The 22,190-nt window shown below is 44.2% G+C and overlaps 1 protein-coding gene across 2 annotated transcripts in view; it reads left to right on the plus strand.

Moving 5' to 3' along the window:
- abhd17c (abhydrolase domain containing 17C, depalmitoylase) overlaps positions 1 to 16,218 on the plus strand; it is a 34,024-nt gene extending 17,806 nt beyond the window's left edge. For both annotated transcript variants that reach the window (XM_040002128.1, XM_040002127.1), the window contains one exon: positions 12,865 to 16,218. In XM_040002128.1, coding sequence (XP_039858062.1) covers positions 12,865 to 13,084 — 220 coding nt within the window. In that variant the 3' untranslated portion in view covers positions 13,085 to 16,218. The remainder of the gene's footprint in view (positions 1 to 12,864) is intronic.
- The last annotated feature ends 5,972 nt before the right edge of the window (positions 16,219 to 22,190 follow it).

Raw genomic sequence — 22,190 nt, forward strand, 5'->3', positions numbered from 1 at the left:
TAGATTCTAAACTGACAGGACTAGGGATAGGAAGGTGAAAGACGAGGAAAAGAGAAGTTGGGGAAGAGGCTCAACAACAGGAGAGGAACAGAAAGACAGAGGAGAAGAGAGACGGAGAGAAAAGACACTAAAAATGGGTTTGATCACCTGCTGGGAAAAAACTAAAACAAGCACAAGGAAAACATCACAGTAGGGAAACCACAGCTCCAACCAACATAAGCATAAATAACAGTAAATAATAAATATTGAATGTTACTGAGCAGCATGCAAGACCGACAACCCACGATATGTTTAGAAGCAGCAGCCAACCAAGACGGTGTTTGTGAACACCAGTCTGTACTCAGGTGTGTGAAGAATCAAAACAGTGCACGCTGCAAAGCCTTTCAAACGCGTGTTACCACAAACGCAACTAACATTATTTGAAGCAGTGCCATCCTTGCACAGCTGACTGTTAACCTGCACAGTGCAAGACTTTACACTCCCGCCTTACGCCAAAAGAGACAGTAATATCAGAAGAACAACAGGCTGCTTTACTGTAAAAACCATGCCAGCAGCCACAGTCAAAAATGTCTGAGTTACGCGGCTGATTAAAGTAATTGGACCTCAATACCAACTCTTTAGCCAGGAACTATAAGACAGCACAAAGATTATAGACCAGGGATGTCAGGTTTAGGGCCCAGAATCATCCAGGCAAAGATGCTAATCTGGCCAAAGGTTAAGGAGGTCATAAATTTGGGACTTTTAACTGTTTTTTCACAAGTTTTACAGCTTTTCCTGCAGGTAAAGACCTCTCTCATGGCAATTCATACTACACTGTAGTAATTAAGTAATGAATAAACAGTTAAATGAGAGAGAACACAATAAAAATAAAAATATAGCATATAGCACTTTACAACTCCACAACTTTGATGGGTTTTTTTGCACTAATAATGTATTTTCACTTAAACAAGCAGCTGTTTTTTATGTGCATTAATGTTATATAAAAATGTAACAGTGCAAATTCCTCGCTGACAGTTTAACCAAAAGGCATTTCCAGTGGAAACTGGCCGACATATCCTCAGCATAACCATGTATAATATCCACAAAACTTAAAAAGAGGTTATACACACACAATACGGTAATATCATGTTGAAGCACAGTACGTATCACTCCGCGAGGCTCCGCCTACGATAGCCGTAATGCTCCATTGCGGGTTCACAATGTACAATGCGGGTCGTACTGAAACATCTGACAGATTTTCGAGCGCCGTGCACATAAAATCGTTTCGAGGTCAGTAAACACAACCAGAGTTCATACATGAGGCACACGGGATTATAAGGGGCTCTGTCGACTTTCAGAAAAATCAAAGGATTGATTTTAAGTGCGCCGTATTTTCCAAACAACACGGTAATAACGACGGCCCGCTAGCATGCTCTACCAAAAATTGTGCTTTGTTGTGTATCTGACGGACGAAAGCGAAACCAGTTCCACTAAAGTTGCAGCATTTTTACAAACCAGTTCAGGTTCATCTGTTTCATTCAATGATCCGCTTTCGCCCTTCTCATTCTGCGTCGCTGCCGCCGCCATTCTTTTTCCGCCATGTGAAAACAAAGGCACTGCGCATGCGCGTTTTACCCATATTTTATCACGGTATTTCATTTTCTTATCGTTGCCCAACATTATTTTGGTGTTACCATGAACGGTATGATATAGCCCAGCACTAAGCAACGACTGTTGCAGCTGCACTTCTTTTTGTATTTTTGGACATTATAATATCTCCTGGATTAAAAGTGCAGTTAAACTTCCGTACACTGACAGGAAGAGGAGTTTCCCTGATCTGGCCCACTTAGGATTAAAGTTGGCTGTATGTGGCCCACCATGTAAAATGAGTTCGAACCACAACTTTGTCATAATTTACAATAACATTAGATGTGTGGTATGAGCATAACTGCCCATTGATTAAAACATGTACTATAGAAATAAGTGCTTGTGTTTTTTGAGCATTGACAGGGGATTTCTTTAAATCACCCTGTAATTCTTCAGCTAAGACACCTGAGTTAGAAAACACAGAGACTGCAGTCGTTTTTACACGCGTGGGCAGCAGCAAACGCACCCTGCGAACTGCGAACTGCTGCCTGCGTACTTTTATTTTTATACGTGTGTGTGTGTGTGTGTGTGTGTGTGTGTGTGTGTGTGTAAAAATAACAACGTCACTCAGAATCAACAGGTTCTTCCCCTTTTCTAAAACTACATGTTCTTGGAAAGAGCTGCGGTTTCTCTTCTCTACATCTGTTCTCTAAAAACAGGAAGTGGTTTAGTAGCTGAATAAGTTCATCACAAAGTTACTAGGTGAAAAGTCACATAGACATGTAGATTGCTTAAACAACAGAAAAACACATTTCATGAAGCTGATCAAATTATATAAAAACAAAAATCTCTTGACATTCCCTCGTGTTGAACAGAGAATGAAATGTACTAGTCATCAGTAAGTAACTACTCGTCTGTCGCATTTTCAGTTATTACATCATTAGTTGCACTTCATCTACATCTTACAAATAAAAAGTCTTCATAATCTTCGTTTTCAGTACATCTGCTTATCATCTATGGGATTACAGCCTTTAAACAAGGTATAACACAAGCAAAATAAAATAAAATCAGGAAAAGTCCAACGCCGATCAACAGTCTCTATGGCATCTGAAGCCATGTTTAAAGAATGTACATTATCTGGCATATAGGTCCAGCACACGGTGTTGCATTACAGCAATTCTGAGAGCGTTCCTTCCTGTATAAGGATGTTGATGTTGATGTGCAGTTTCCACAAGTCACTCAGTCTTTCTCTGTGGTCCTGTTAAGCATGTATCTGTATCAGGCACTTTTCCTCCACGGATAGATTTAGTCTTTTGTCATGTCCATTAGATGGAAGTTGTCGTGCGTTCATCTTCTCAGTCTGCCTTGTGGCTTAGCTGCTGTTGGCATCAGCTGGGGTCCTGTAAGGGTGAGCTTTGCAGTTAAGGTAACCAGGAGGGTTCCCCCTTCCCATGGTTGCACATAGGTCCATCACACCCACACCTGGCCACCCTAAAGTTGGTCGGATGGAAGGTGAGAGTGCGGGCTTACCTGACGGGGGCCCAATCTTCACTCCCCCCCTCAAACCCCCGAAGCAACCAAAACGCGGGTGAGACTTCCCTAATGTGCTTCCTTCGTAGTGTCACCATGTCAGCATAGAACATGACATCAGTGGTTTGGTTGCTGCTAATAGATTTACATTGGTGTATGTTAGTTAACTAATAACAGAACCAATAACGTTTGTGCTGCCCCAGGCTCCAACAAAGATGCTGTCCATTTTCACTGTCTGTCTCCTAAGCAGTCAGTGGTTTTACTTTGTTTGGCTGGCTAACATGAGAAAATCCCGATTTTAGCCATAATGTTTAGGTTTATTGAGTGAGAACAGTGTGAAGGAGCTTATTTAAGCTTATTTTCAGTGATTTGTTTTATGATATATACTGGTTATATTGGTTGTATATTGGTTGATAGTTACTGAAAGATTTTCTCCTGCCATTGGCTGCACCAGACAACGTCTTTCCTTGCAGCACAGTCTAGTGGATATATATCAGGTTGAAATGATAAAGCCTCTGTGCAGTAGATTAGTTGCACTTATTCCTAATGTTTAACAATATTATTCATCCATTCATCTTTTTTATTCATCCGTAACTTGTCAGTGCCTTGCAGGCTAAGTGGAGCAGTATATATTTTCTTCTACTCACAACCTAGTTCCTCTGAGGGACTCACGGCACTCCTTGGCCAGATGGAATATGTAATGCCATCATTTGGGAGGCATCCTTGTCAAATACTTGAACCAGTAGAATTGACTCTTTCTGACATGTGAAAGGCATATTTATTCTGCTTTGCTTTTCACCCTGTCTGCAAGGGTGAGCCCAGACATACCCTGCCAGGGAAACTCATTCTGCAGTCTCATTCTTGTACTCTCTAGAGTGTGCTGTCATTGGACTGGTAAACTGAAAACTGTAGATATGTTCAAAACACCCTTGAAGGTTTCTTTTTCTCTGATGTTAATAGTGACCGGGAAAGTCTTTTCCTGCTTACTGATACCATCTATGTTAAGATGGTATCAGTAACGTCCACCATATAGACAAAAGTATATAAAACAACCACCTGGCCATACAGTCAGCCTAAAGAGGTCACTAAATTCAAATGTGGTGCTGTAAAAGGATACCAGCATTGCAACTGCAAGTGAGTTAATGAGATTTCTTTCTTCCTAGGTTTTCCTTGATAAACTGTAAGTGAGATTATTGCAAAGTGGAAGAATTTAGGAATGGCAAGTGGCAGAACATGAAACGTTACAGAGCTGAGTTGCCATCGCTGTGCCGACTCGATGACTGCAGGGTTCCAAACCTGTGGCAGTGGGTCTCAAACTGTGGTACGCCTGAAGACAGAAAACTAAACAGCAGTGATGTTTGTGGGGTTACTGAAGTTGGGCTAGATGGTATATAATGAAGTGCTACGTGGTGGCTAGCTACACAGTAGGGGTGCAACGATACACAAAATTCACGGTTCGGTTCAGTTCGATACTTTGGTGTCACAGTTCGATAATTTTTCAATACAAAAAAAAAAGTTCATGCCTTTTTAATTTGTCATTTATTAAAATTATAAATATATTTTAACTCAAAAGTACAGTTTTTAAATTTAATGTTGCTGAAACAAAGTAATAAAAAAATCTATCTGATTGAGGAATCACTCATCTTTGGAAAAGAGTTTATTACAGAGAAATGGCTCTTTCCAAAATAAAAGCTATACTATCCGCTTCTTCTGGGCTATATTCTCAGCAGCATATTAAACATATCAGGTCCCCATAAGGAGAATCATGTGCTAACGGCTGTCTAAATGACTCGGGTAAAGTTTGTAGCATGCGTGCTTGTTGTTTTTGTCTGCTTCCACTTGTCTTTGCACTAGGATGATGTCGGAGTAAATGTGCAGTCATATTCGTTGTGTTCCCACTAGTGCTGTCAGCGTTAATCTGAAATGACGTTAACGAGCTACCGCGGATCGCCCCGTGCATGGGGCTGGACGGCGTCAACACGTGAACGAGCTAACTGCGCTAACACACTAGCTCTCACCAATGTAATTGAGCATTGCGTGGCACATCCAACATACTGTTTTACTTTTGTCCATGACGCGCTTACCTTCAGGGTCATACGGTCACATGAAAACCAAAATAATTCCAAACGCCAGATCTGAATGAGGGTGGGGGAGGTTCAATTTGCCATGTTGCAAGGAGAGCTTAACTTCTGTCTCGCTAGCTTGCCCTGCGCTCAGTGAATCTGCACTCGACTACTCCGCCTAGGCTGCACTGTCGAGCGCAGATCCACTGAGCGCTCAACACAGACAGCATCGTCAGAAGGAAAGTTGATAAAATAAATTAAAAATGTTGTATTGTTCGATACACATGCGTACCGAACCGAAAGCACTGCATCGAACGGTTCAATATCGATACGAGTATTGTTGCACCCCTACGACACAGCTATGGTTAGCATAATATAAACACATTAGCACAGTGAAGCTGGAGGATGAACACTAACTTTTTTCCACTCAATAAAAGTTAACGTGAGGTTTCCCGATGGTTAGAGACAAATGCAATCGCATGGCAGGATGCTGTAAAAGGACCAAACTTCAGCCAGGAGAACAACTGAGATAATCCATCCACAATACGAGGTTAGTCATTAATATACTGCTGCAGGGGCTGGGCTGTAGTTGCATCGTAAGGTTTTAAAAATTGATTTTTAAAATGAACAGTTGTAATAAAAACCGAGATGGGCTGACAGTGGTCACCGACTGTTTTTAGGGGCTTGTTTAGATCAAACAGAACAAGATACAAAACATTAAAACATGTTAAAAACACAGAGTAGTTTTTAACCCGGAAGCAGGGTTCATACGTCATCACTTAAAGACCGGATATCCCACCTGCTGTGAATGTTTTAATACAGTACAGTTGTTATTATAATCACTCATCCTGTTTATGTTAGAATAAATAACATTCAGGCCTATACTACTGTGCTTTAATGTCAGTCAGGTGGTACTCAATGTGAAAAGTCTGAGAACTGCTGCCCTATGGCATTACTATCGGCACAAAAGTAAGAACTGCTGCTTTACAGTCTTCCTTCTCAGAGCCAACAATGTTTTTAGGCACACATCAGTCGTCATTTGTTATCATTGTTAAAATGTCTCAAAATGTTAATATAAAAGCCCTCAAAAACTGTTTTGAAACGGTTTGCAGCCGAGTGTGAAGCAGTGGGAATGAGAATCAGCACCTCCGAATCTGAGGCCATGGTCCTCAGCCGGAAAAAGGTGGAGTGCCCACTCCGGCTCACACCAGTTCCTGTCCCGAGTGGAGGAGTTTAAGTATCTCAGGGTCTTGTTCGCGAGTGACGGGAGAAGGGAGCGGGAGATCGACAGACGGATCAGTGCTGTACTGGTCTGTTGTGGTGAAGAGAGCTGAGTGTGTATTTTTTTTTTTCTTTGAGCGAGATAGGGAGAGATAAATGCATCACTGCAAAACACAGCAAAGAAGTGAGTTATTTTGAGATCAAATTCTCTTCTCTTCTATGTTTTTGTGTTTTAGGAACTTGTGTTTTAGGAACTTTCAAGGAAGTGTTACATAACTGGATATGTGGGAGTCTGTTCTACGTGTGTAATCTCAGGCATTTCTCAGATCCTTAAAGAGTAGAGAGTGTGGTGATGACTCTGTAATATTTAAATGTCATCAAGTTGCCAAAAGTATTTTATAACAGCAGTTTCTTGTCTCCCCATTTTGTTTTGCTTATCAAACGTCATGTGATGCTAGCAACAGGCTAAACAGACGCATGCTTTTCCAGTTGCCTCTTTAAAAATGTTTCTGCAAATATAAATTCTACATTTTGAAAACCTAAACACAAGTGTTGCAAACAACAAAGTTAAATGCAGCTATTTACCTAAAAATGCACCCAAGAATTTTTTATATAACCATTTAAAACTATTTACAGAACAATCAGCTGTTCTACATCAAATAAGATGCCACACAAATGATTTGTGCCACTCCAAAAAATAATTTCTGTCCACTATGAGATAAAGGACCTCATCACAAGCGTGATACCTGCAGGCCTGACAGCAGGAGGTGTATCACTCCTGTTTTCCACCTGGAGACAGCGTTTACACTGTAATCTGACTTTGGTGGCTTTTTAGCAGCAACTGTGATATTCAGCAGTCGCCTCATTGTTCTGACACACAACACAAAACTTTCCACTAAACTACACAGTAACTACACACTGCAAACACGCTAAACGTCACAAATCTCTCACGTCTCAAAACTCGCTCCCCCTCTCTTCCTCTTTTGCTCACTCGCCGCCATCACTCCTAAAACTTCCCCCTCTTCCTAAACCACCAAATGCCATGTTCCCAGTAATTTTAAGATTGGTCGACATGGTGCACCCAGGTCAGGAAAGGGTTTTTTTGGTTTTGATTTTGGTCGCTAGTGGAGAGTGCTTTCCTTCAAAGACGCTGTTTTTATAATTTCTTCCCACAGTAAACATCACAATGTAATCAGGAAAAAAAACATTGAGTATTCTTTTTATCACGTGGCCTATCAACACAATTTAAAGACTGGTATAAGGTTTGAAGTCGCCACTTTCAACACAGCAATTGAGGATCAGGGTCCTTGGGCTGATATAGCATCTTGTTAATATGTCATCTTAAATTGGTCATGTGACTGGTTTACCATGACTATCCGGTCGTTAAGTCTGACGTCACTAGCCGTGTCTGGGCCTAAACTCCGCTGCAGGTCCATATATCAAACGATCACTATGGCATTACTGAGAGTTGAAAAACTGTCTAAAGTCTTTCATCTTTAATAAAATGATCAGCGTTCTGCTCTACCAGGTGTAACAGTTGAGTTTAACATCCAGGCATCCATGAAAACGGAATTTATGACATTTAACGGAGTTAGAAGTTAGCAGGGAGTTAGCTCGCTAGCTTCTATCTAAATACAATATAGCATGTCCTGACTGCGGGGTTTTGGAAACAAATTAAAACGTACAGCTCTGCTATCACTTCCAGCATAAATGAAGACAGAAAACTAAACAGCAGTGACGTTTGTAGGGTTACTGAAGTTTGGCTAGCTGGTATATAATGATGTGCTACGTGACCGCTAGCGACACAGCTATGTTAGCATAATATAAACAAGCTAACTTTTTTTCCACTCGATAAAAGTTAACGTGAGTGTTCTCGGTGGTCAGGAACAAATGTAATCACATGGCAGGATGCTGTAAAAGGACCAAACTTCAGCCAGGAGAACAACTGAGATAATCCATCCACAATACGAGGTTAGTCATTCATATACTGCTGCATGGGCTGGGCTGTAGTTACATCCTAAGGTTTTAAAAACAGAGCTTAAATAAATGATTAGCGGTAATAAAAGCCGAGGGAGGTCAACAGTGATCACTGACTGTTTTAGGAGCTTTTTGAGATTAAATAGAAGAAAATACAAAACATTAAACATGTTAACAACACAAAAGCCATATTAAACGCAGACTACTTTAGACCCGGAAGTAGGATTCGTCGCGTCATCACTGAACAACCGGATATTCTTCCTCTGCCAATCAGCAGCACGGGTGTGTAAGTAAGTTCTTCTTTATTTTAAGGAAACAAAGCCTTGGGATGCAGGCACCTTTTATGACATGTTTATAAAAGGCTTTACTGTTTAAAATAGACGGAGGCAGGCTTTACTTCAGCTTTCATACACAACAGTGTAATATAGAGTAAACTGTTTTAAAGACCTGGGCTTGTTTTTGTGAATGAGAGAATCTTCGCTATGTTATGTGCTTGACATTCATACTTTTCTTATTTCTCTATATGTACTAGATTCTTCAAATTTTTCTCAACTCTCAGCGCTTGAGTTAAACCGACAGATTTAGAGGAGAGGATGCCAGACATCGCTGTACTTGGCTCAATTTTTGTTAGAATTGTGGTTCGGTCCTTGCAGACTTTGGATCCCCCCCATTACTGTATTAGCACGGTGATTTCACTGGAATATTCTGGAGCCATGACTCAGAAATGTCTATTTTTATAGATAATTCCATTGTATTGAGGCTACAGTCTTTTAGTACGCACTCCTCTGAGGTCTGACATTTGAAAAAGGAATAATAGAAACACCAATAAATGTCTTTTTTTTAAGTAATGTGTTTAAATATGTGACCTTGATCCTATTTCTAAGAGGACGAAAGCTTTGCCTGTGCAAATATAATAAAAAGCCTCCAAATTTCCGTGGCAATTTGCATGGCGTGCCAGAGCAGCTCAGTAGTAATCTGTCTGGAAATCAAATGTTTATACATTTCCATCAGGCTTTGCTCTGTGTAGCCGTGCACTTAGTCATAGAAATGTTGGCAAAACTCATTTTTAAAAGCCATGTCTTCAGTTTTTATACCTCAGCTGTGAAGTGAACATGATAATAGTTTTATTCTATCAGGAATGAAATTAGTTCCCAGTAATTCCCCGACATTAATATTCTGACTAACTGCACAAGCTGAGGCCCTGCCCCCGTGGAGCGACGATTACAGCGGAATTTGTATTCATAGCAGTTCTGTCCAATGAACAAGAGGTGATCACAATTACCGAGCTGCGGCTCGTGGTGTGTCTCTCGTCTCGCCGCACACACCACACACGCACCACACACACTCTCGCGCTCTCACCACACACACTCTCGCGCTCGTCCGCGCCGCGCCTCACTCACACACCACTCACGCACCACACACACACCACACCCACACACACCCCCCCACCACCACACCCACTCGCTCCCCTCCTCTCCCTCCTCACGCACACACTCACACGCACGCACACACACACACACACACACCACACACACACACACCACACCCACACGCACCACACACACACACACACACACACACACAACAAGCACCCTCACGCACGCACCTCACCACACACACACACCACACACACACACACACACACACACACACGACCTGCGCGCACCATCTACACGCACACACGCACACACACACCCGCGCACACACGCGCCAACACGCTCGCGCACGCACGCACGCACACACACACAACACCACACAACACCACACCACACACACACCCACGCGCGCCGCACCACGCACGACACTACACAACACGCACGACCACAATCACACACACACACACACACACACACACACACCCACACACACACACCACGCGCGCGCGCGCGGCGCGCGCGCGCGCGCGCCGCGCGCGCAGCAACACACACGCCACACACGCGCACACACCGCGCACACACACGCGCACGCGCGCGCTACGCACACTCACCACACCACACACACCACACACACACACACCCACACACACGCGCACCAAGCGCGCGCGCGCACGCACGCACGCACCACACCACACACACACCACACACACACACACACACACACACAACACACACACGCGCGGCGCGCGCGCGCAGCCCACGCACACACCACACACACCCACACACACCACACGCGCACACGCGCACGCACACGCGCGCGCACGCACGCACGCACACACACACACACACACACACACACACACACGCGCGCGCGCGCGCACAGCACACGCCTCACACCACACACGCACGCACCACACACACGCACACCACCACACACACACACACACCACACACACCGCGCGCCGCAACCACACACGCCAGCACTCGCGCGCGCGCGCGCGCGCGCGCCCGCGCACACACACACACTCACCACCCACACACACACACACACACACACACACACACACACTCGCGCGCGCGCGCACGCACACACGCGCACACGCGCGCCAGCGCCGCACACACGCACACCCCACACACACACACACACACACGCGCCGCTCGCCACCACACACGCGCTCGCGCGCGCCGCGCGCCGCGCGCGCTCGCGCACACACACGCACACACTGCGCCGCGCGCGCGCGCGCGCGCGCGCGCACCACACACACGCACAACGCACACCCACACACTCCACGCACGCACCGCGGCCGCCACACACACACACCACACACACCACCCCGCACACCACGCCGCCGCTCCCGCACCACACACACACACACACACAAACAGACACCCACACACACACACACCCACGCCCACGCAACCACCCACGCACACACACGCCCCGCACGCACACACCACACACCCACACACACGCTCCTCTCACGCCCGCACACACACACACACACACACACACACACACACACACACACACACACACGCGCCCACGCTCCCCTCACACACCGCGCGCGCGCCGGCACCGCGCGCACACTCACGCGCTCACCCACGCGCGCGCTCGCGCACGTCACCACACACGCACACGCGCGCTCTCGCGCGTCTCACACACCCTCGCACGCCCGCCGCCGCACCACACCACACAGGCACACGCGCGCCGCGCCACACACACCACACGCACACCACACACACCCACCACACCAGCACCCACGCGCTCGCTCACGCACACACACACACACGCCTCGCGCTCGCTCACACACGCTCTCTCCCTCCCCCCCCTCCCTCACACTCGCGCCCTCGCTCCCGCAGCACACACACTCCCGCTCCGCACACACACCGTCCTCCTCTCACACACACTCCACACTCCTCTCCTCCCACACACACACACTCACACACACAGCTCTCTCTCTCTCTCACTCACCACTCACCACTCACCCACACACACACACCACACCACACACACACACCATCTCACACACTCCCCCCCCCCCCCCACACACTCTCTCTCTCTCACTCACTCACTCACTCACTCACACACACACACACACACACACACACAACACACACACCCACACACACACTCTCACACTCTCTCTCTCTCTCTCTCTCTCTCTCTCTCTCTCACTCACACACACACACTCTCACACACTCTCACACACTCTCTCTCTCTCACACTCACACACACTCTCTCTCTCTCTCTCTCACTCACACACACACACACACACTCTCTCACACACTCACACACACACACTCACACACTCACTCTCTCTCTCACTCACTCACTCACACACACACACACACACACACACACACACACACACACACACACACACACAGAAGGCATTCACCAGTTTTTCTATGCATTTTAGATTTGTGAAAAAGCACCTTAATACAACCCACTGATGCGTGGCTGCTTCAGAGCCAGTCGTTTTTCTGGGTATCTCATGAAAACCAAACTTTATGTATCAAAAAATTAAGTCATTTATGTAGCAAGAAAAACAGAAAAAATAGAAGGCTGACTTGGCAGGTAGAACTTTGAGACGTTTGTGTTGCTACCCTGCAGCTCCAGCCTGTTGTAATGTTATACTGAATGAGTAGCTTAAGATGCTTTCTTAACATCCTTGCAGCTTTTACACTTTCTGCATCTCGCGTGTGTCTCGGTTGTGTTATCATCGCCCTGCAGACTCACACAGTGATGAGCTCCTGAAAGCGATGGCTGACACACTGAGAAGAATCATGGCAATCACGTCTCAAGTTGGCCTAGTTTAAATTTATTTTGATGTCTCCTGACTTTTATAATGCTTGTGGTTGTAAATATTTTCAGCTGCTGCAGTTGAAACACCTGTTTAGTATCGAGTTACAATGAAAACCATTTTTGGCTACTTTGCCAGAGCCGTGAGATCTGTGAGTGGTATCTCTTCATTTAATGTGTTTTTCACCACAGTGGCTCCCAGTCAAGATTTTATGCCAGTTTTCACTATCAGGTGTTTGCCACTGTTTGCAAAGATGTCATCAGTTTGACCCACTCTGTTCTTTATGCTGTTTCCTCACACTATTAATGTCTTTTTCTTTCTCCTCAGTATCGACAAGGTGTCCAAGGTGGCGTCCCCGGTGCTTGTAATTCATGGCACAGAGGACGAGGTCATTGACTTCTCCCATGGCTTGGCGATGTATGAGCGCTGTCCCCGTGCGGTTGAGCCTCTTTGGGTGGAGGGAGCTGGCCACAATGACATTGAGCTATATGCTCAGTACCTGGAGAGGCTCAAACAGTTCATCTCTTTCGAGCTTTCCACTTCTTGAGGACCTTGGAATTCGGGCCCGGGTTCATTTCAAGACACTCAAGAAGTATCCTCATCATTTCCTCTGGAGGGACACAACAGGAGTAAAATGATGACACCATCAATGGTTAGCCCAAATATGGAGTTCTTCGAGACCTGGCTGGTGCTCCTACGAGACACAACAACCTGCTTTGCTAATGAGCCCGGGCCTCGACAGTGTTTCTAACTGCTGCTCAGTCTTGATTCATTATCCACTCCAAATCTTTGCTTCCTTCCCACTCTCTACTTATTCTATCTCCCCTGTCTTTTGTATGTCAGTCTTTCAGCGTGAGCTTCTGTTGCTCACACTTTCATATCCTTCATTCTGTTTGGTCCACGATTGCCCTTCTTTTCTTTTGACTGAGTATTTGCAATGTTGAGTTTTGTATTCTTTTATACAAGGTAAAGAAGTATCAGTTTTGCACCTCAAGATCCTGTGGACGAAGAGTTTCCTTTTTCCTTTCTTTAACTTTACCATTCAGGGTTGATTACAGGGTTGCACTGTAATGTTGCATTTTGTTAGCTGACATTTCATTATGTTTTTATTTGACGTAAAACTGTGATTTTCTTTTTTTTCCTCTCATATTTCTTTTGCTGGCCAGACTGCATCCCAGCTTGTTTAGGTCTGTACTCTGTAGTGTTGATGCACGCTGCTCTCTCATGTAGGGAGATGATAATGGCAAACTTCAACTGGCACATTCCACATCTACAGCAGTTTGCTCCTTTAGATGTTGTACAAACTTCAAGCAGAGAGGTTTGAAATGCATTGTGGTGAGAGGATCATGTACACCAGCTGGCCTCACCAGTTAGTCATTGATCGTCTCATCACAATGCAGTGTTTTACTGGGAAACCTTTGGTCCTGCAATACATATTTTACCTTGAGACACGGCACAGCTCACTATGGCAGTGGCACTCCCCGATCACTACAGCCTCTGGTCACAGCTGTTGTGCAGGTGTTCGTGTGTTCATGTTTGTCATTTGTAAAATGGAAGTGGTTATAATGAGTTGGTCATTCACACACAGCTGATCTCAGTGGATATTACATAAGGATTGTGGGCAGCAAATTAAAGACGTGGCATCATTTTCTTAGGCTCTTTGATAACTGATAGAAGGTTGCAGGCAAACATGGCTTACTGTTTGAAATCCGTTTGTAGCCCAACCATAGCATTTAGCTTCAACCGTGAACATCAAGAGTCTTCCTGCTGTTTGTTGCAAAACATTAAACATTTGCTAGTGTCTTAGTATGTGTGTGCACTTATAAAATTCACATTTGTAAACTTTGTAATCACAGTTGTTTCCCTGTAATCTTACACAGTCCTAATATTACTTGTGACATTCTATGTTTCTCAGGAAACTGAATGATCTGTTGAGTCTTTTTTGAAAGAGAAAGTCCAGAATATATAACACTTAGGTCACTAATGGTTTGATGTAAAAAAAAAAAAAAAAAAAAAAAAACCAACTCATTGACTAGGAAAATGTTTGGTCAGGAGCATCCCTAATGATAACCGTTTAAGCACAGTTAAATCATCCAGCCGTCCAGCGGAGAAGATTGAGTGCAAGCCAACAGGACAGTTTGCTTCTCACACCACACAGGAAACGCACACATCTATTTTGGCCCAAACAGTCCTACTTGCCAGATTTGACCTGGAACATGAAAGTCAAATGGTCAGAGTACGACTATCAGGGAGCAATCCAAGTACTAGGAGCTCCGGGAGGTTTGCTGCACAAAGAAAAGAGAACTGTCAGAAATTTTGATTGCACCCGGTACATATCGAAAATTCTCATTGTCGTCTCATATGCAGCAGTCTCACACCATGTGTGCACCTTGGCCTTTAAGCAACACAAAAGGGAAACATCCCAAATAAGAAAACCTACCTCTGTGGAAGAGAGAGCAGCGGGTATCAGAGCTGTGTTAACTGTTGATTGGCTGGTAAGACAGCTGATTCACATGAAAACAAGTCTTGCAAGCTGCCAGGCAGCATAGAGTGGGTTTGCTTGCCGTCTGAAGACACTGAATTCTGCTGTGTTTAGGTTGTTCAAAGTGAACATACATTTACTGGTTTGGGGGTTGTGCTTAATTATCTGTAATTCCTCACTAAGAACAAAGCCTTATGTTTGTATTTCAGTCAGACATTCCTGTGAACTGCAAGAAGCTTGTGGTCTTCAGGGGGACTGACTGCTGCTATTTATCGCAGGAATCGATCACTGTGAAAGCCAGACAGTTTGGGGAATACCGAAATGAGAGCAAGGTACAAAAATCAGCTTCAGCCTGACTAGTAATCCTCTGACTCGTGTTCCTGCCTGTAGAATGATAGAAATCGGCCTACAAAGCAGGTGTCTGCTGAACCCTTTGATAATTTTAACTTTCAAAGACAAAACCACAAAGGGGAAATGGAATGCTGTGAAAATGACTGACGCATGCAAATGATCACTCCTGGTTTTGGATGTTGCATCAGTTGTATTTGAATAATTTATTTTTTGTTGCCTGCAAGTGGACAAAAAAAATGAAGCTATATGACACTAAGATCAGATTTAAACAAAACAACAACAAAAAAAACTAACACTTTGAAGTAAATCTTTTCAGGATTGTGTTTGGGGAATATTTGCATAGCAACTTGTAATGATGATTTGGTGCACTGCTGTAATTTGTCAGTTGGGTATTCGTGTTTTCTGATCATAGCTAATGTTGGACTTTTGAGTAAAAAGTCCTCAATCATCTCCAGTGTATTTCCTTTAGTTTCTCTTCTAAAAGGAAATGAAGATCCTCTTAGGACCCGATTCTTCTTTTGATACTGACGTTTTTACACATTTGTCCAATCTAAATGTTGAAAGATTTACACCGTTTCTGAAAATGGTTTGTACAGTAATCCTCTGTAATGGTATACTTCAGTACTCAGTACATATTAGGCCTTTCATAAGGCTGGCTAGTTTTTATTGATTTTAATATGCAAATGAAAGACAGCTAGTAGAATCGTATATTGATCATGGTGTGTAAAACAATGAAATAAGCCTTAAATATGCTGTGAAATGGATACATCATACATGTAGTGGTTGCAAGAAGCAGCACAATGGATGTTTCATTGGTTATAGTGGAATAAAGGACATGTGGAATTGTATTTCTGATCTTTTCTTTGTCTCACCACCACGTTAGGGTGATGAAATACCAATATTGTAGTAATACAACCATATTTCTGAGTACTTTGGAAACTGTGAACAACGTGACAGAATGTGGTTTTCAGAAGTATTTTGATCCATGCCATGACTTCCATTCCACAATCTGCAGTGACCATAACAACCATTCAGTAGTGGTTTTCTCTTTTCTACTGAAATTTGTCATCAAGTATCATTGATAAAATCTCCTAATATTTTGCTTTCCTATTGATAAACTGTATTCATACATTTTAGCTGTATCCCTAGTTGAACTTTTCCTCATCTACAAGAGAGACCTTCTCCCAGTTATTGGGTAATTCTTTTTGTTTGGTTGGTATTTTATTTTTTTCCTGGCATCGCACAACAATTTCAGCCTTAAATTCCAATATGTCTAATTAACTTTATGCTTTAAATGAGCTATTAATTTTATATTGTTCTAACTTTTTCAGGTTGTAGTCTGTGCCTGTATGTGACAGTACATAAATCAGTAAAACAAAATCTTGTATTGACTTTTGAGTTCATCAGTTTCCGTCTACAGCATGTCTCTCTGTTTTTTGACTCACTCTTCTACTTTCACTTTTCTGAAGGCTTTTAATATATTTAATTTGTGCAACTCTACCTGTGCTTGATAATAGTGTGGTAGAGGGACTGGTCCCTTTGGATCTTTTGGGATAGGCGCTGCCTGGGCTTCCATTAGCCATTCTGGGTATGACTCATCTATTAGTACCTGATTCACAGGTGCTGCCAGATACTCATGCAGTGCAGTTAGCTTCTATAGTCAGTAGATGTGAATCATGTCTGGGCCTGGTGCTGTCCAGGTCTTCATGCTTGAGACCCTTTCTTGGATGTCTGCCACTGTGATGGTTACTGGATCCTATTCAGGGAGGTTGCTGTGGTTTCCTCTTCGATCCACTAGCCACTGAGCATTATTGTCATGGGTTGTGTCCATGTCCCATACGCTCTTCCAATATTGCTTCATCTCCAGCCTTGGTTGGGCTGTTCTCATGTTGTTCCGCTGCCACTGAGAGTACACCTTGGATGGTTCAGTGGAATAGCAGCTGGCCAAAGCTGTGAGTCTTTGCCTGGCAGTTTCCGAGGCCTCAGATATGGACAGCTAAGACATACTGATGGCATTGGTTACAAAAGAATGTAAACTCCCATCCTTTCTGTCTGGCAGCTGTTGCCATTAGAATTATTATCTGAATGGACTGTTGTGCCAAACGCATTTTTCTTTTCCCAAATTGGCTCTAATGAAGGGGGGAGAAAATATAACAAGGAAGAGCTCCTAGTCAAACCAGACGACCAAGGAAGGGTGTTAACGACCACACCAGAACATCCAGCTGCATTCCAAGGAGGGGCAGCAGGGAGAGGTAGAGAGAGGAAACCCTTCCCTCCACGATGATGTCCCATGGGAGCCAAGGCTGTTAAACATACAACAGTTTAACAATATTTAGACAAGCCTGTGAAATACCAGGAGAATATACAGGGTGGACCATTTATATGGATACACCGTAATAACATGGGAATGGTTGGTGATATTAAAGTCCTGTTTGTGGCACATTAGTATATGTGAGGGGGCAAACTCCTCAAGATGGGTGGTGACCATGGTGGCCATTTAGAAGTCAGCCATCTTGGATACAACTTTTTTTTTTCAATAGGAAGAGGGCCATGTGACACATCACACTTATTGGTAATGTCACAAGAAAAACAATGGTGTGCTTGGTTTCAACGTAACTTTATTCTTACAAGTTTCTGACCACTTAAAAAAAATGTGTTCAATGTGCTGCCCATTGTGTTGGATTGTCAATGCAACCCTCTTCTCCCACTCTTTATACACTGATAGCAACACCGCAGGAGAAATGCCAGCACAGGCATCCAGTATCCGTAGTTTCAGGTGCTGCACATCTCGTATCTTCACACCATAGACAATTGCCTTCAGATGACCCCAAAGATAAAAGTCTAAGGGGGTCAGATCGAGAGACTTTGGGGGCCATTCAGCTGGCCCACGACGACCAATCCATTTGCCAGGAAACTGTTCATCTACATCATCATGTAGCAATTTCAAATATCCAGTGACCTTGAGGTTTCCACTGATGAAGAATGGACCCACTATCGTTGTACCCCATATACCACACCAAACCATCACTTTTGTTGTTCCAACAGGAGGGATCCATCCATTGTGGGTTAGTGTCAGACCAATAGCGGTGGTTTTGTTTGTTAACTTCACCATTCACATAAAAGTTTGCCTCATCACTGAACAAAATCTTCTGAGTGAACTGAGGGTCCTGTTCCAATTTTTGTTTTGCCCATTCTGCAAATTCTGTGGCCGATCTGGGTCATCCTCGTTGAGATGCTGCAGTAGCTGGAGTTTGTAAGGGTGCCATTTGTGAGTAGCTAATATCCGCCCAAGGGATGTTCCACTAATGCCACTCTCCAGTGACATGTGGCGAGTCGCTGTGGGCTCTTGCTGAATGAAGCTAGGACAGCCACTGATGTTTCTTCATTAGTGACAGTTTTCTTGCGTCCACATTTTGGCAAATCCAACACTGAAGCAGTTTCACGAAACTTAGCAAGCAGTTTGCTGACTGTAGCATGGGAGATGGGTGGTCTCGTAGGGTGTCTTGCATTGAAATCTGCTGCAATGACCCGGTTACTGCGTTCACCAGATATCAACACAATTTCGATCCGCTCCTCACGTGTTAATCTCTTCGACATGTCAATGGCTGTGAACAAAGAGAAACTTGTAAATAACTCATGAAAGAATAAAGTTACGTTGAAACCAAGCACGCCATTGTTTTTCTTGTGACATTACCAATAAGTGTGATGTGTCACATGGCCCTCTTCCTATTGAAAAAAACAAACAAAAGTTGTATCCAAGATGGCCGACTTCTAAATGGCCACCATGGTCACCACCCATCTTGAGGAGTTTGCCCCCTCACATATACTAATGTGCCACAAACAGGACTTTAATATATCACCAACCATTCCCATGTTATTACGGTGTATCCATATAAATGGCCCACCCTGTAGAATATAATAGAATAATCCTTTAATTGTCCCACAAGGGGAAATTTGGCAGCAGCCAGAAAGACACACAGACATGTAGTCTGGTCAGGTAGGACGAAACTTGAACTCCAAACCGTAATACACAACATGTTTGGAGGTTCAAACTTTGTTGTCTTAGGTTGTTACGAAGTGCCTTTTGAGTTGGAAATATCAAGTTGTGGGCCTGTTCTTGATACATTCTTGATAAAAATCTGCTGCTATCAACCAAAATAACGGTGGTGGACAAACGAGGGTAGACATTCAGGAAGACCATGATTCCAAACACAAGCCAAGAAAACTCAGAAAAGAAAATAAAGCTACTAGAATCGCCCAGCCAATCACCTGAACCGAATCTAATTGAAAATCTGTGGTAAGAAGCAAAGCTGATAGACGTTTGAGTTCATAGAAGGGGCCCACAAAACCTTCAGAATTTGAACTTTTTTTTATGGAAGAATGTGCCACACCTGAGTAATGCATGATACCAGGTTCTCCATATAGGAGGTGTCTTGAAGCTGTCATCACCAACAAAGTCTGTTGTAATTAATATGCAAACTGTCATGACCACTGATCAACAACCATTGATTATAGACCACTGATCAATGGCCATAAATACCATTAACAGAGAGTTGGAGAATGGCTCCAATCACAGCATTGGAAGATGGAGAAAGATGTACTCTGAGGCCCCGTCTTCGATTCAGAGATGGTCTTTCCCTTTTCATGTAAATGGCCTCCTTGACTCCGCACTCAACCCAGCGTTCCTCCCTGTCCAGGATGTGTACATCCTCATCATTGAAAGAGTGTCCACTGGCCTGTAGGTGTAAATAGACTGCAGAGTCCAGGCCTGACGAGGTAACTCTTCTGTGTTGTGCCATCCACTTCACCAGAGGTTGTTTGGTTTCCCCAATGTATAAATCCTGGCAATCCTCCTGGCATTTAACAGTGTACACTTCTGTTTGTGTCGGGGGACCCGATCCTTGGGGTGGACCGGTTTTTGTTGCAGCATATTTTGGGGTTTAAAAGCCACAGAGATCCGGTGTTTAGAAACAAATGCGTCTCAACTGTTCCGAAACGCCTGACACATATGGGATCACTAAGGGTTTTCGCTTAGGCAGCGGTTGCCCTTCTCTCCTGGATCGGCTGGAGCTTTCTTTTGGCGCCTTCCCAGCTTTGACAAAAGTCCAACTGGGATAACCACATTTACTCAGGGCCTTCTTGAACTGATGTTTTTCTGCTTCCCTGGCTGCTGTGTCTGTGGGGATGGTGTTCGCTCAATGTTGTAGTGTCCTGATAAAGCTCAGTTTGTTCTCCAGTGGATGATGAGAGTCAAACCTTAAATACTGATCCGTATGCATAGGTTTACGGTACACATCAGCTTTTAGATGTCCCCCATTACTGATGGAAATCTCACAGTTTAAGAAGTCTAACCTGCCACTTTTCATATCCTCCCTGGTGAATTTGATGTGTTGGTCCACCGAGTTAATGTGATCTGTGAATTGTGGTACGTCCTGAGATTTGATTTTCATCCAGGTGTCATCCACATACCTGAACCAATGACTTGGTGGTCTTCAAGGGGAGGATGACAGCGTCACAAAACGGGGCCAAAATGGGTGAAACTGGGGAACCCATGGAGTACCCATGTTTCTGTCTGTAGAACTGACCCTTGTATTTGAAATAGGTGGAATTAAGACACAGTTCCAAAAGCAAACACACTTGGTTGATGCTGAGAGTGGTCCTGTTACTGAGGTTGGGGTCATCCTGTAATCTCTTGCGAACTACCTCCAACGCTTCAGTGACTGGAACACAAGTGAAGAGAGATGTAACATCATACAAGACCATCTAACTGTTTTAGACAATTTATCACTCTCTTCCTGTAACCACTTCCTGGGCTTGTTTCAGAGGCTCATAAGTATTTTTGTCACTGAGCAGTGACAAAACAGTGTGACCAGCAAACCACCCCCACATGTAGAGACCATTCATTTACCTTTTCTGCATTGCACAAAGACACGATGGGTGGAACCAAAGATCTCAAATTTGGACTCATCAGACCAAAGCACAGATTTCCACTGTTCTAATGTCCATTCCTTGTGTTTCTTGGCTCAAACAAATCTCCTCTGCTTGTTGCTTTTCCTTATTCGTGGTTTCTTAGCAGCTATTTGTGCATAAAAACCTGATTCATGCAGTCTCCTTTGAACAGTTTATGTAGAGATGTGAATGCTACTGGAACTCTATGTGGCATTTATCTGGGCTCTAATCTGTAAACTTTTATTTTCTGAGCCTGGTGACTCAGATTAATTTATTCTCAGCAGCAGAGGTGACTCTTGGTCTTCCTTTCCTGGGGCAGTCCTCATGTGAGCCACTTTCATCTTAGAGCTTGATGGTTTTTGCGACTCCACTTGGGGACACACTCAAAGTTTTCAGATATTTTCCGGACTGACTGACTTTCAGTTATATCTCTCTCTCTATATATATCTACATCCATCCATCCATCCATCAATCCATCAAGGGTCTCCAGTATGAAGAGTTGGACAGCACCAGGCCCTGACATGGTTCACGCCTACTGGCTGAAGAAGCTGACTGCACTCCACGAGCAGCTGGCAGCACAAATGAACCAGCTGCTAGTTGACGAGAGACACCCAGAATGGCTAACCGAAGGCCGGACAGTCCTGATCCTCAAGGACCCCCAGAAGGGACCGGTCCCCTCCAACTACCGACCAATAACCTGCCTCAGCACCACGTGGAAGCTCCTGTCAGGCATCATAGCGGCTAAGATGAACAGGCACATGGGTCAATACATGAGCGGGGCACAGAAAGGGATGGGCAAGAATACCAGAGGCGCAAAACACCAGCTACTGGCAGACCAAGCAGTCAGCCGAGACTGCAGGACCAGACTGAC

The sequence above is a fragment of the Simochromis diagramma genome, unplaced genomic scaffold (genome assembly GCF_900408965.1).
Source record: "Simochromis diagramma unplaced genomic scaffold, fSimDia1.1 OVJJ01000430.1, whole genome shotgun sequence".
NCBI lineage: Eukaryota > Metazoa > Chordata > Actinopteri > Cichliformes > Cichlidae > Simochromis > Simochromis diagramma.